General features: G+C 41.0%; 7 protein-coding genes across 7 annotated transcripts; 4 read left to right on the forward strand and 3 right to left on the reverse strand.

Annotated features, from left to right (window-relative positions):
• Positions 1–119: 119 nt before the first annotated feature.
• AWJ20_2948 (uncharacterized protein) lies at positions 120–1,757 on the reverse strand (the record flags this gene model as incomplete). The annotated part of the gene is made up of 1 exon (XM_018879928.1): positions 120–1,757. The coding sequence occupies one exon, from the start codon at positions 1,755–1,757 to the stop codon at positions 120–122; it is 1,638 nt and encodes a 545-aa protein (XP_018737798.1).
• A 1,187-nt stretch (positions 1,758–2,944) lies between these two features.
• On the forward strand, positions 2,945–5,194 carry AWJ20_2949 (uncharacterized protein; the record flags this gene model as incomplete). The annotated part of the gene is made up of 1 exon (XM_018879929.1): positions 2,945–5,194. One exon carries the CDS (start codon positions 2,945–2,947, stop codon positions 5,192–5,194), a length of 2,250 nt encoding a protein of 749 aa, XP_018737799.1.
• A 107-nt stretch (positions 5,195–5,301) lies between these two features.
• AWJ20_2950 (uncharacterized protein) lies at positions 5,302–6,603 on the reverse strand (the record flags this gene model as incomplete). The annotated part of the gene is made up of 1 exon (XM_018879931.1): positions 5,302–6,603. The coding sequence occupies one exon, from the start codon at positions 6,601–6,603 to the stop codon at positions 5,302–5,304; it is 1,302 nt and encodes a 433-aa protein (XP_018737800.1).
• Positions 6,604–7,003: 400 nt separating this feature from the next.
• CDC37 (Cdc37p) lies at positions 7,004–8,368 on the forward strand (the record flags this gene model as incomplete). The annotated part of the gene is made up of 1 exon (XM_018879932.1): positions 7,004–8,368. The coding sequence occupies one exon, from the start codon at positions 7,004–7,006 to the stop codon at positions 8,366–8,368; it is 1,365 nt and encodes a 454-aa protein (XP_018737801.1).
• A 387-nt stretch (positions 8,369–8,755) lies between these two features.
• Positions 8,756–10,732, forward strand: GRS1 (glycine--tRNA ligase; the record flags this gene model as incomplete). The annotated part of the gene is made up of 1 exon (XM_018879933.1): positions 8,756–10,732. The coding sequence occupies one exon, from the start codon at positions 8,756–8,758 to the stop codon at positions 10,730–10,732; it is 1,977 nt and encodes a 658-aa protein (XP_018737802.1).
• A 791-nt stretch (positions 10,733–11,523) lies between these two features.
• MUD1 (Mud1p) lies at positions 11,524–12,123 on the reverse strand (the record flags this gene model as incomplete). Its single annotated transcript, XM_018879934.1, has 1 exon — positions 11,524–12,123. The coding sequence occupies one exon, from the start codon at positions 12,121–12,123 to the stop codon at positions 11,524–11,526; it is 600 nt and encodes a 199-aa protein (XP_018737803.1).
• A 592-nt stretch (positions 12,124–12,715) lies between these two features.
• Positions 12,716–13,342, forward strand: HLJ1 (Chaperone protein dnaJ; the record flags this gene model as incomplete). The annotated part of the gene is made up of 1 exon (XM_018879935.1): positions 12,716–13,342. One exon carries the CDS (start codon positions 12,716–12,718, stop codon positions 13,340–13,342), a length of 627 nt encoding a protein of 208 aa, XP_018737804.1.
• Positions 13,343–13,456: the final 114 nt, after the last annotated feature.

Consider the following 13,456-nt stretch of genomic DNA (forward strand, 5'->3'; position numbering starts at 1 on the left):
AACAGATACCGGCAATAGATACGATCTATGCATGCTGCATATAGCGTAGGGTTTAGCTAAGAGACATAAATATCTTCATATATTTATTATTATACAAAGGATGCTGTTACCTGATTTGTTCAGCGATAAAAGTCGCTTGTCCGAACTTCGGATTCTGCTAAAAGTTCGTCTAGCTGTTCTGGGTTTCTGGGAATCAATTTCACCTTGAAATCCCTTGGGATAGCAACTAGAGCCGTCTTGAATTGATTGTAGTCAACATAGTCAGTGTTTGGTGGCTCAGTTTCTGAGGCGACAATTTTATAACTAGTGATAATTCGGATCAATGCGGAATACAGCAAACGTTGGGCAATGTATTGTCCTGAACAAGCTCTTGCCCCTGCTCCAAAACTATGATGACCAAGGCCATTTAGTTTTTTCTCAGTGTGATCATCTTCCATCCATCGGTCAGGATTGAAAATAGAAGCATCTGAACCAAAATGGTCAACATCATGATTAGCTGCTTGAGCATTGATTAAAACCATTGTTTTGGCGGGGATTTTAGCTCCCTTGAAGGTGACCTCTGAAACAGTCTTTCTTGGTAGACTCATGGCACTAACCGTGTAGAATCTTCCTGCTTCTTTAACAATAGCATTGACGTACGGTACAGATTCTTGTTTGTAACAGTCCTCCCATGCATCGGCGATATTAGGATAATGTCGGCAAATATCGTCATAGGCCTTTTCTTGAAAGATTTGACCCTCCTTTGTAGAGAGCGATCCAATACATGAAGTAAGGGTACCAGGAATTGTTTCAAACCCTCCTGAAACCAACGACAAGCAGATGGAATTAACCTCTACATTGGATAGTTTGGATTCGTCGTCTTTCAAGATAGCAGCCGCAATACAAGGTTTGTCAGTACCGGCCTTGATGTTCTCTTTGACCTTGTCAAGCAGGTGAGCAAGATATTTGTCTCTTCTTTCTCTCAGTTCCTTAGATCGACGGTTCTTCTCATTGTTTGGGAGATATCTTAATAGGGGTACGTAATCTTGTAGATTCTCAGAAGCACTTCTCAATAACGAAATAGCCGATCCGACATACAAGATCTCGCGCAGAAGCTCGTCGTAAACATTGTCCATTCGAATTCCATAGCAGAGAGTCAGCGTGGTGTTTAGAGCATACCTTTGAATATAGGGCCGGACACTGATTTCTACCATACCGCCTTGCGAATCGCGATGAAGGTCTCTCAAAATGCAATATGACTCTAAATCAAACATGGGGTAGTAGTTGCGTAGTGCTGGTCGACCCAGTGCGACGCCAGTTGCCTTTCGCTTATTCTTGCAGGACTCGTCCCAGGGTGAAGAACCGATTGTGAATCCTTGAGTTGACGAGATAACTCCATGAAAAGTATACAGCTTTGGTCTATCAATCAAAGCGTTTTGATGAGCTAGTAATATCTGCTTTGCATCCTCAAAAGAATTAACCACTACAGCTCGGGTGTTACCAAGTTTGATTTGGAACACTGATTGCTTGTACTGTCTCCACCATTTCTCACAGACCGAGGCATGGTCTTCTCCAAGTTTTAGAAGATGGCCAAACATAGGTACCGCACCTGGTATCTGGGGGATTCCCTTAATTTTAGGAATATCGGTCGCAAAAAGAGTTTCATAGAGAGTGGATGTTACCAGATATAATGCGGCCAGTGCAATAATAGGATACAGGAAATCCTGGATCTCAATATTTGAGACGGACGTTGCCAAAGGTAGTGATTTGATTTCCATAGTTATTTGTGTGCTCTACACGTAAATTTTGTTGTATATACATGAGATGAATCAAGTACTTATATAGACATTCATTATGGGTTGTTGTTTTGTCTAGATCAGAGATTTCGGGCATGCCTCTGGGATGCTTATCAGTACGCTGTCGGGCATACCGACCCTTATCTCTTATCTCTGTGGCACATGCAGCGGACGAACAGCCTATAACCGCTCGAGTAAAAGTTCATGGACAGCCCGAAATCTCAAAGAAAGGAGACACCGACAATAAATGTGCTTTTCACTTTACTAACTTTGCTAGGAGGAAATGTTACCATTAGGGAAAAAACCGTCAGTTTTGTGTCATCAGGTTACAGCTCAAATAGGCTGTCGAATTAAATTAAGTACTGATTTATATTCAGCATCGTGTCCCTTCCACCCGACTTGAGACCTAAAGCAGGTACACTACAGAGCACAAATATAAAGCACTTCGAGTAGTCAGATAATCTTGACTTTCTAGCTATAAAAATCCTGGGTCAATCTAGTCAAATATAAAATGAGGGGAAATATTGATCAACAGATCGACGTAATGAACGGCTTGAAGTGTGGGGTAATGCAACCTTCCTGCAATGTTAGCTAGTCTTCGTGCTACCAAAAAAGACAGTTTGTCTTCCCCCACCCCTCATATTGTTGAACACAACACTCGGTTGGAATTCAAGTAAAATAATTTTTTCCATTCAAACTCCCTTCTTTTCGTGAATTTATGGAAATTGACAATCAGCATTAGCATTAAAAGTTTCTAGTTGCCGGTCACCCCAGAATATTGCAACCCATCCAAGAATCATCCGTCGCGGAGCAACCACCATCCAAAGCCATAACTCCCTACGACTCCAATACCTTTTATCTCTGGCAACCAAAACACAGTCATATCTTTAAAGCTTGTGATTGTGAATACTGTTTCTGTTTCAACACTTTTAGTCCTGCCATGCGAATTTCACTAGACTACATTATACAAGAGCCCTGGATGCAAATAATCGATAGTTTATTGAGTTCAAAAATAGGCGTGAAATATGGCGGACCCTTCTGTGATAGAATTGTTCCGCTCTAATCAACTTCAATTTCTTAACTCCTATAATAGGTTTCTAAATTTATATGGAGGTGTAAGGGCCTCCAACACATGTGTCATTTCCGAGTTTGTTCGCACTAGAAATGGCATGAGTGCAATCCTTAAATTTTTGAAAGATTGTAGTATTGCAAATGGCAGTCCTAATATCCCCAATGACACTATCAACGACTTAACTGTTTACAGTCATGTAAGATTGAAACATAAGCAAAAGAGAAAATGGAAAAAACAAGAATTTGTTGCCCACAACCTTAACATCGAGAACTATTGTCCTCGCTCTACGAAAGATCAGGGGGCTCTATCGGCTTATTTTGGACTTGTGAAAACCCTTTTGGATGTAGAATATGATCACAATGCTAACTTTTACCACCACATCTGGTATGATGGTATTGTGACTTTCATGCTTGATCATTTGAGTTGGCTGAACTCAAGGTCAGAACAGAATCTTGGTTCAATTTATCCCTCAAGTGCTTTGATATCGTATAGTAGCACAGACACTCATTCAAGGCAATCGCCCTTCGATTTGGATAATCACTACTGGTTGAGGAATGGCATAATATCGGACATTCCTAGTCTTTTAGATAGAATCTGGACTGCTATCGATAAGGACACTCTCTATGATTGTGTTGAATACCTAAGATATCGTGGCTTGATAGTCAAAAGTAGAGATTCATCAGGCATGCCTAAGTTTGAGTTTGACAAGAATCTTCTCCAAACGAGCGGGGAGATCAAACATGATGACATATTAGCTATCAGTAGTTGTCATGTATTCATATACACTGTTCTTAGCACAATTCAAGAATGGTGTACCCTAACGAACAATCTGAATGTTAGCTTCAATACCAACCTTCGGGTTTTCCCTTTGACCGACGATTGTACTGGTGACCAGGGTTCTCCAAACTGTGGTTTGTTTATAGGTATGGCAAACATGGTCCCCAATAATCCAGTGAAGAGCATAGACCCTCAGATTAAAATACCAATCATATTTACAAGCACACGTTCTTTGAAACCTTCGATCACAAAGGTTATTGAGCGCGTGTTTTCCAGCCAGCCTCGACGCCTTTTCCTTCCCTGTGTTATACAGAATCAGACATCTGTTATGTGTTACATTTTTCACAGATCGGGAGGGATGTCTTCTGAGCCCATAGACTGCGTTTTAGAGCCAGAGAAACTTTGTAAACTTTTCCTAGGTTTTCTGCTTATGGATGAACAGTCTATGGGATTTGACACAACCTTCCGTGTTGATCGCAAAACGCCCGGTACCGAGTCAACCTATTGGACTCACCCACGGAGTGGTATCGAATATGTATTGAAGGATACAATAAGTCGGCAAGACTTGCTTGCTTCTGGGATATTTGTTAGGCAGGTTATACAGAAAGCTGATAATCTAACTCCAGAAGATAAAGCAGATCGATACTTTCTGAAAACATTTTGGGAAGAAGCAATTGAGCGTAGGAACAGCACAGGAAGTATTAGCAACAGCTTACCAGCCCCAAGAGAGGTGGGAATTTATCATATTGCTAATGAACATGGTGTTCGGTTCATCCCTAATTGCATAGACTTTGGTTACATGTACTATCCAGATGGTGAGCTACAGGATACCAATTCCATTTATTGGAGATATCTACCTTTGGACAATGATCTTAGATTTAAAAATCGCGTCAATACTTGGATGCTACTAAGCGTTCCAGGAAATGCCCGCCAGCTTTGCCATCATAACAGTCTACAAGAAATTTTTTTGTCATTACGTGATGTAATAATTGCCCTATGGGACTTGTACAAAGTCGGTATCCTACATTGTTCCATTTCCAAAGAGAGCCTCTGGATTATACAATCAAGTGGCACCATATCAGGTATGCTTGGAGGATTAGAAATGGCTAGTCAGACTGACATCCGAGGCGAATGTGAGCCTTGCTGGAAAGCTGATAGGAAATACTTGCCAATTGATATCTTGAAAAATGCTGGAGCTCGATATCAGTTCATGCACGATCTTGAGTCTATATTTTGGTGGGTGATTGTTGAGGCATTTCCAGTTGTAACTAAGTCATGGAGCTATCTTAGTTTCGCTACTCTAGCCTCCAGGAAACAAGAGTTTCTTGACACTCTTGGCAATCCTACTATCCATAATTCAGTCTGCCCTCTTTACCGGACAGCAATTCCGTACATTTTGGAACTCAGATCTGTAGTTTTTGATATGGCTGGAAGAGCTTCTCTCGATGCGTCCTGGATGTATGAAGAGGTTGAACAGCTACTTTCAAAGGCTGTTATCGATGTGCATATTAACCAAAGTGCAGTATTTGTGGATGAAGATGGCAATATCGTTGAGAGTATCTCCATATAAAGCTCCCAGAAACTCTTTAGATGTAGAAAGAATAAATATCTGAAATAGTTGATAAAATTGATTTTGATTATTTTGCTAATTACAGGTCAGCATAAGTATTTGTAGTATCAAATATTTGTAGTATCTAAAGCGAGTTTTGTTTTCAGCATTCCTGAGAAACTCTCGAAAAGCTTATAATTAGATCCATACTTCCACCACAAATTTAAATTTAGAGCTTGCTGATTGACCTCAACAGAAATAATAGTTTCGCCAGAAGACACCCTGTTACTGCCCAGACCAGATCTTCGAAACGACCTTGTCCAAGTCGCAAATGTAAACTTGACAATAATATTTTTCTCACTTTTAACTTCCACTGAGAAATAAGGCTCAGTTTCGATTTCTCTGAGAATTGATAAGAGTTTTGCAAACATATCGCCTTTGAGTCGCTTACTATTACTGCTAGACCTCACGACATTATTAGGTACTTGGATCATCAGCTCACTGATATTAGCGGGATTGAGGCTTCTCAGATTACTACCCTCGACTCTAGCATCTTGTCGTCGAGGATGGTAATCTGTAAAAGACCAACCTACCGCCCACCGCTTAGTGACTTTTCCAGGAGAGATTTCATGTATCACGTAGTTATGTATATTGTACTCCTTGAGCTTGGCTACAACTGATATCAATGTTTCCTTTTTGCCTACCATTGTCGTATACCATTTGATCTTGCCTTTCAGCTCTAATGATTCGTCAATCATCCTGCGTGTGAATTCTAGATCACCACCTTTAGTGTACAACTCACTATCATTAGCCCAAAGCACGGGAGTTTTTGGAGACGACGATTTCAGCCGAGTACGTTCAGCTAGTTCTTTACTGCTCTCATAAAATGGAGGATTGCACATGGTGAACATCGGGGTCGACGCAAATTTGTTCGTAGGAAAGAGTACATCGTCAACACTGACCGGCATTATAATAATACGATCACCAACTTTTATTTCATTTCGTTTACAATTTTCCATCGCTTGGATAATTGATTCCGGATTAATTTCGGTAGCATAGAACTTCCAATCAGGAAAAACTGCACATCCCAAAAGAGGGTAGATACACGAAGCCCCTGTACCAACATCTAGTCCTACAAGCTTCTCGTTTACCAGCTCTGTTCCATCTAGTAATCTGTAAATCCAGAGAATATAATCCAAGCGGTTAGCAATTCGAGGACACAGGTGGGATGGGCTCAGATTAATGTCGAGATCAAAATACTCTTTAGCGAGCACACTACAGAGCTTATAAGGAGCGAGTGGATTCGAGTAGTCAAATCCACGGACAGAGGAGGAGCTATTCAAGAAACTGCGTAATTCTACATATTTCGCAGCCAAAAACTCAAAGTCCGGATTCGACACCTGAGATAACAGCTTTTCATGGTTGGCCATCTAGCTCGATGAACGCTTCCAAACATGCGAAATACATATGTAGATGCCCTGCCGCTCTGCAAGCGGCGCTACCACTAAGCGTAGTCAGCCCCAACTTATTAGCATCCACAGTGTTCCATGCTGATTTACCTAGTAAACAGTTTGTGCAACATTTACAATGGTGGTCGATTATTCAAAATGGGACAAGCTAGAATTGTCGGATGATTCTGATATTGAAGGTAAGTTATCAATCCTCTGGTTGCTCTTCATTGGCGGTCTTCTTCCAGGCAATTAACTAACTAATGTACTAGTTCATCCAAATGTTGACAAAAACTCATTTATCCGATGGAAGCAGCGAGATATTCACGAGAAGAGGGAGCAATTGAAGGCAAGACTTGCGTATTTAAAGTCAGGCAATGAAATGAATGCTGCACTGCTCAAACGAGTGGATCAATTGATCGCTGCTTCCGACCATGAGAACATCAGCAATGATATCCCCAAGGCAGTATCCTTGGCTTGCAAAGGGTTCACTGATTTACGCCCTACTCCTGCTGGACCAGATGGTGAAATTGATGATGGCCAAACAGGTCCTGCGTATACGGATATGATCGAGAGTCTATTAGTTCAAATCAGTCAACAAGTTGAAGGGTCATCCGACAAAGAATCTAAGACTGTAGCCGAGCTTAAAAAGCACCGCGAACAGCTCAAAACGGCTCTCAATAATGAGACGAAGGAGTACAATGAGCTGCTAGAAGAGAGAAGTAGACACATCGTATCGGATGATATTCACACAGGATTCGACTCTACGTTAATTAATAAAGCTGCTAAGGAACAACATGTAGCAAACTCTGAAGGAAAGGGGAAGGCCAAGGAAAACCAAACTTCAATTGAAGTTATAAATACCCCTGGATCTCAAGTTAATCCCAGCTCGACTGGTTCATCTAGTGGAACATCCGGTGATCCAGACATTGATGCCGCTGCTTCCCCTAAGGCCCTTGAGTTTGCCAGTCTGCCAAGTGATAACTTGCCAAGATTGTATGCATTCTTAGACGAGAATCCTCAAATTATTAAGGAATCAGAAAAGGATGCCTTGATGATGGTGGCTTTTGAGCAACAGCTAAGTGGCGACCCCAAAGAAATGGCTAAAATGAAAAATACTGTCCACAATGCATTGCTATTGCAATATTGTTCGACATTGGGTGGTCCCCAAGGCACCCGTTTGTTTTTCAGCAGGATTAGCAAGAAAGACCACCCTGCACTCGAAGCATTCAATAAAGATGTTGATTTTACATATAATCATATCAAACAAAGATGTGAGATTATATCTCAGCAGAAAGATGATGAGACGGAACAGGAGGAAGGTGTAGAGCAGATCCAACTCCACGCCGTTGATCCAAACACAGAAATTGTGGTTACAGTACCTGAAGAAGATAGTGAGGGCAGAGCTGTTTATGAGCAACTCTCTGATCCCTTGCGCAAAGCCATTGAAACAAAGAAGTTGGACGAAATCAACAAAGTGTTGGGAGAAATGACTGTAGCTGATGCTGAGAAAGCTGTCGAAGCTCTCAATTTGAGTGGTGTGCTATCAGTCGAGGAAAAAATTTATGATGTAAATGAGTGGCAAGCCGAAAAGGAAAGAATCCTTAAAGAAGAAGCTTACGACGAAATGGAGAAAGAAGTGTTCGGAACGGGGTCACCATCCCAGCCTACAACTACTTCTGCTACAGATCGCGGTTCTGCTGAAGATACTCAACCATTTGGAGATACTAATGATGAGGTAGATTAGTTGTTTCGCTCTTTAAATATCATTTTATATATCATTAATATATCATAAATTATATCTTCAAACGATTATTTTAGCCCAAATAGGAAATTACAGGGGCATACTAACATACTTTAAGTGAATAATACTTCACTATGCAGGAGAATTTTGCGATGAGTCTTCCTAAACTTTCGATTCGATCTACTGTTGTTTTTATAGTCAGCCTTTCGCTAAATTTCAAGCATCAATTAATACAGAAGCTTCTTTTCAGATTCAGCCAATTGTCGGACTTCTCTAACAATTCTATCTCTCTGTCGAAGCGCCGCTACCTCCTGCTGCAAAAGATTAAGCAGTAGTGGTTCTTTAACTCTCATTCGTGGATTATCTATTGCTGCAATAAACAAGGAAATCATGTCCGAATCAACTATTACTTCCAGACCCCCAGTTCAGGATCGAGAAGTCCTTGAATCTCTGCTGAAACACAGATTTTTCTACGGTCCTTCTTTCGAAATATACGGCGGTGTTTCTGGATTGTACGATTACGGTCCAGCTGGTTGCGCCTTACAAGCCAACATTATCGACACTTGGCGTAAACACTTCGTGCTTGAAGAAGATATGCTTGAGGTCGATTGTCCTGCTTTGACTCCCTACGATGTTCTTAAGACTTCTGGTCACGTTGATAAATTTGCCGATTGGGTTTCTCGTGATTTGGCTACTGGTGAAATCTTCCGTGCGGATCACTTGGTCGAGGAAGTGCTTGAAAGCCGCCTCAAGGGTGATAAGGAAGCTCGTGGTGTCGTAGAATCAACCGACCCTGCCAAGGAAGAAAAAGACAAAAAGCGCAAGAAGAAGGTTAAGGAGACCAAGGCTATCAAACTTGATGATGAAACTGTTGCTGAGTATGAGTCAATCTTGGCCCAAATTGATGGCTACTCTGGCCCTCAATTGGGTGAGTTGATGGTAAAGCACAAGATTGTTAATCCTACCACTGGTGGAGAATTGGAAGCTCCAAGGGAATTCAATCTTATGTTTGAGACAGCCATTGGCCCCTCTGGTCAATTGAAAGGTTATCTTAGGCCTGAAACTGCCCAGGGTCAATTTTTGAACTTCTCCAAACTACTTGAAAGTAACAACTCCAAGATGCCATTCGCATCAGCTTCTATTGGTAAATCATTTAGAAACGAGATTTCTCCTCGTGCTGGTTTACTTCGTGTTCGAGAATTTTTGATGGCCGAAGTCGAACATTTCGTCGACCCTAACGATAAATCTCATGCTCGTTTTGATGAAATTAAGGATATTCGATTGAGATTATGGCCCATGGATGTTCAAGCTCAAGGTAAAACTGATATCAGCGAACTTTCTATCGGCGAAGCTGTTTCAACTGGTATGATTGACAACCAAACTCTCGGTTATTTCCTTGCTCGAATTTACCTCTTCATGATTAAGATCGGTATCGATCCCAAGAGAATGAGATTTAGACAACACATGGCCAATGAGATGGCACACTATGCTGCTGATTGTTGGGATTGTGAACTGCAATCTTCTTATGGTTGGATTGAGTGTGTTGGATGTGCTGACAGATCTGCTTATGACTTGACTGTGCACTCTGCCCGTACTAAAGAAAAGCTCGTTGTCCGTCAAACCCTCGACGAACCGGTTACCGTTGAATCATTTGAGGTGGAGTTGCAAAAGAAGAAGTTTGGTCCTAAGTTCCGTAAGGATGCTCCTAAGGTGGAAGAGTTCTTGCTTAGCCGTACAGAATGTGAACGTGAGAACCTCGCCCAAGAACTCAAAGACACGGGTAAAATCGTTTTTGAGGTTGCCGGAATTGATGGCAAGATCGAACTTGACTCATCATTTATCACTATTGAAAAACGTACTAGAGTTGAACATATTAGAGAGTACACTCCTAATGTAATTGAACCCTCATTTGGTATTGGACGTATTCTTTACTCACTAATTGAACACTCTTTCTGGACTCGTCCCGAAGATGCTCAACGTGGTGTTTTATCCTTCCCACCAACTGTTTCTCCTACCAAGGTTCTTGTCGTCCCCCTTTCCAGCAATGCAGAATTCACTCCCATCGCTCGTGAACTGGTTTCCAAGCTTAGACGTCTTGGCATTCAATCCAAGGTCGACGACTCATCCGCCTCTATTGGTAAGCGTTACGCTCGTAATGACGAGCTTGGTACTCCTTTCGGTATTACTATTGATTTCCAAACCGTCAAGGATGGTTCTTTAACTATTCGTGAACGTGATTCAACCAAGCAAGTCCGTGGCAGTCAAGATGAAGTGCTTGAGGCACTCCGCTCTTTAATTTTTGATGGTGTTTCCTGGGAGTCGGGAACATCACACCTTGCTACATTTGTCTCTCAAGATATTGAGTAGGTGTATAGAATATAAACCATAAAATTACTTTATATTAAAAAGTCACCTTTATTAAGTGACTAGAATATCTTTCAGATACCATGGATGAGCCACCACCTAGGTCTCGTCAAGGGTCGCCCTTCCTCAGGTGTACTTACTATGGTAGCTTGAATGGTGCGGCTGAAGGAAAATTGCACTTCACCGGTCTCACGAACTTGTTCCGGATCACAAGTAAAGTTTCAATTAAATAAGAAAAATGTCTCTGAACGCCAGGATTGGATCAGTTAAGAGGATCGTGCAGGAGCTCAAGAAATGGCCCGAAGAATCCAATAAAATATACCCGTCATTTAGGGATGCCCAAATTAAGCGATTTGATGAAGGTTTGAACCATGCTGGCAAGCTACCCAGTGCTGACACAATTGATATACTGACGTCAGCTACTAAAACTCTCGGCGATGGAGTAAATAAAAAAAGCGTAAGTAAAGCAAAATCAAAATATACATAACAGCTATGCGAAACTGTTCTATCAGTTTTCTAACCAACCGTAGTTCCCAGTTTCTCAACGTCTCCTCCAGCCTGACGGCATGCCTTCGTATTACGAGCGAATTCTCAATGAAGCTAATAGGGGCCGTACTAAAGTTTCGGTCTTTACGGCTATTAGGGAAACTTATTTTGGATGGTGGAAATAGGAAACTTTTCTTCATATTGCACATCATCGAACGGCATCATATTTATCTTTGTAAATAGACTTGGGCATTTTTTTTGTACTAAATTTAATTTATTCATAACTTCGTAACTATCTATACAGTCCACTACTTTTTGGCATATGAAATTTTAATTGAGTTTCCATCTACTTCAAGATCGCCGATTGAACTTTTAACGCTTACAGCGTGTTTTTCCGTCTCGTATTCAACAAAGCCTACTCTCCGCACAGCAAACAGACGGACCTCGACAAAGCCAGAATACTTCGAAAAGATATCATTGAGTTTGCTTTCATGGATTCCTTGAGGTAAGTTCTCTAGGAAGAGAATCTTGTTAGGGGGCGCTGGTTGCTCTTTAACCACAACACCTTTCCTAGCTCCAGATGACTTGGAAGACTCAACATTACTTGCAACCACTCTACCATCAGACAATTTCTTCTTTTTAGTCGTAACATCCGTTTCTGCTTGTTTCATTGCTTGTGCCTCCTTTTCTTTCAATTCTTTCTGGAGCTTCTCCCATGCCTCTTTCCTGGGTGCTTTGTATTGTTCTAGAGCTTCTTCGCCTTCTCTCTTGAGTACTATTGCATCACTTTTCGTCTTGGCGAATTGAATGACCATTGGCTTTCCAAACAATTCTCGGTTTTTAAGCGTTTTCTGCGCCTTTATAGCATTGTCGATGTTTTCAAATACTATGAATGCCTGGCCTCTCATTCGTATATTGTCGTGGGCAACAATTTCAAGAATATTACCAAATTCAGCAAATTTCTCCCTTAACGATTCTTTTAATTGTGGGATTTTAATCTTCTCTTCTAAGTTTTTTAAGTATAGTCTAAATTTGTTAGATTCTAGTAGAAACGATGATATTATGAGGAGATTCGTTATGAAGAGCCCAGTGTACTACACTTGGTCCTATTCCACTTCTGACTTACGTTTCAGATGGAGCTAGATCAAGGTTTGAGCTAGCAGCCACCTGCTTGGCTCGTGTTCTTGACTTCACTCTTGCCATGGCAATTGGTTATTTACCGACAATAATCTCAATCGGTGAACCTTGCATGGACCTACCATCTCGAACCTCACCACATAAAATATGCTTATACAGAAGCATTGTTCTGGAAATTGAATTCTAGATATAGACTTCTCTATCAATAATCTCGTCTTCAGCTCACATCAATTTCTTTTGCTGATTCCCATTTTCTCTAGTGAATGTCAATCTTAATCTTCGAATCAATTCGTGAATTTCTGTACCCTTAGATTTAAAATATTGGATTGAACCGCTAGCGCTCGGGGTTTGAAACAGTCCAACATGTCCGATGATATTGATTTTCTTTTAGCACAAGAAGCCTCCGAATTAACAAGAGATGAAGAAATTAGTAGAGTATTGAATGCATTTCCATTGGACGCATATTCTGTATTAGATCTACGTCCAGGTTGCACTCCTTCAGTTATAAAAAAGCAGTATAGGAAGAAGTCGCTACTTATCCATCCTGACAAGTCTAAAAATGTACAAGCTCCAGAGGCATTCGACAGACTAAAGAAGGCAGAGGCATTGCTTCAAGATGATAAAGCTCGTGAAGTTTTAGATCAAGCATTTACTGATGCTAGAAAGCTTTTGATCATGGAAAAGAAGTGGACATACGATGATGAACGTTTGAAGAGCGATGAGTTCTATGAGGAATGGAGGCAGAAAACAAAAGACGTTCTAATTGAAAATGAACTTAGGAAAAGACGTTTACAAAAGCTTAAAATGGAGGAAGAAGGTCGATTGAAGCGTCAGATGGAAGAGGCTGCTGCTGAAAGGCGTATGAAAAGAGAAAGTGAACAAGCTTGGGAAGACACTAGAGACACGAGAGTGGGTAATTGGAGAGATTATAGAAATAAGGTGACGAAACAACAGAAAAAGAAAAAGACGAAATTGAATGTACTTGGGTGAACTAGGTTGTTTCTTTTATTTATACGTAGCTCCGCAGATATCTCGGCAATGTCAAAAGCGGTAGCAATTTATGACTTATAATGAATATTATTTAAAAACTATTAAGGGTAAATA

This window comes from Sugiyamaella lignohabitans, chromosome B (genome assembly GCF_001640025.1).
Source record: "Sugiyamaella lignohabitans strain CBS 10342 chromosome B, complete sequence".
Taxonomy (NCBI): Eukaryota; Fungi; Ascomycota; class Dipodascomycetes; order Dipodascales; family Trichomonascaceae; genus Sugiyamaella; species Sugiyamaella lignohabitans.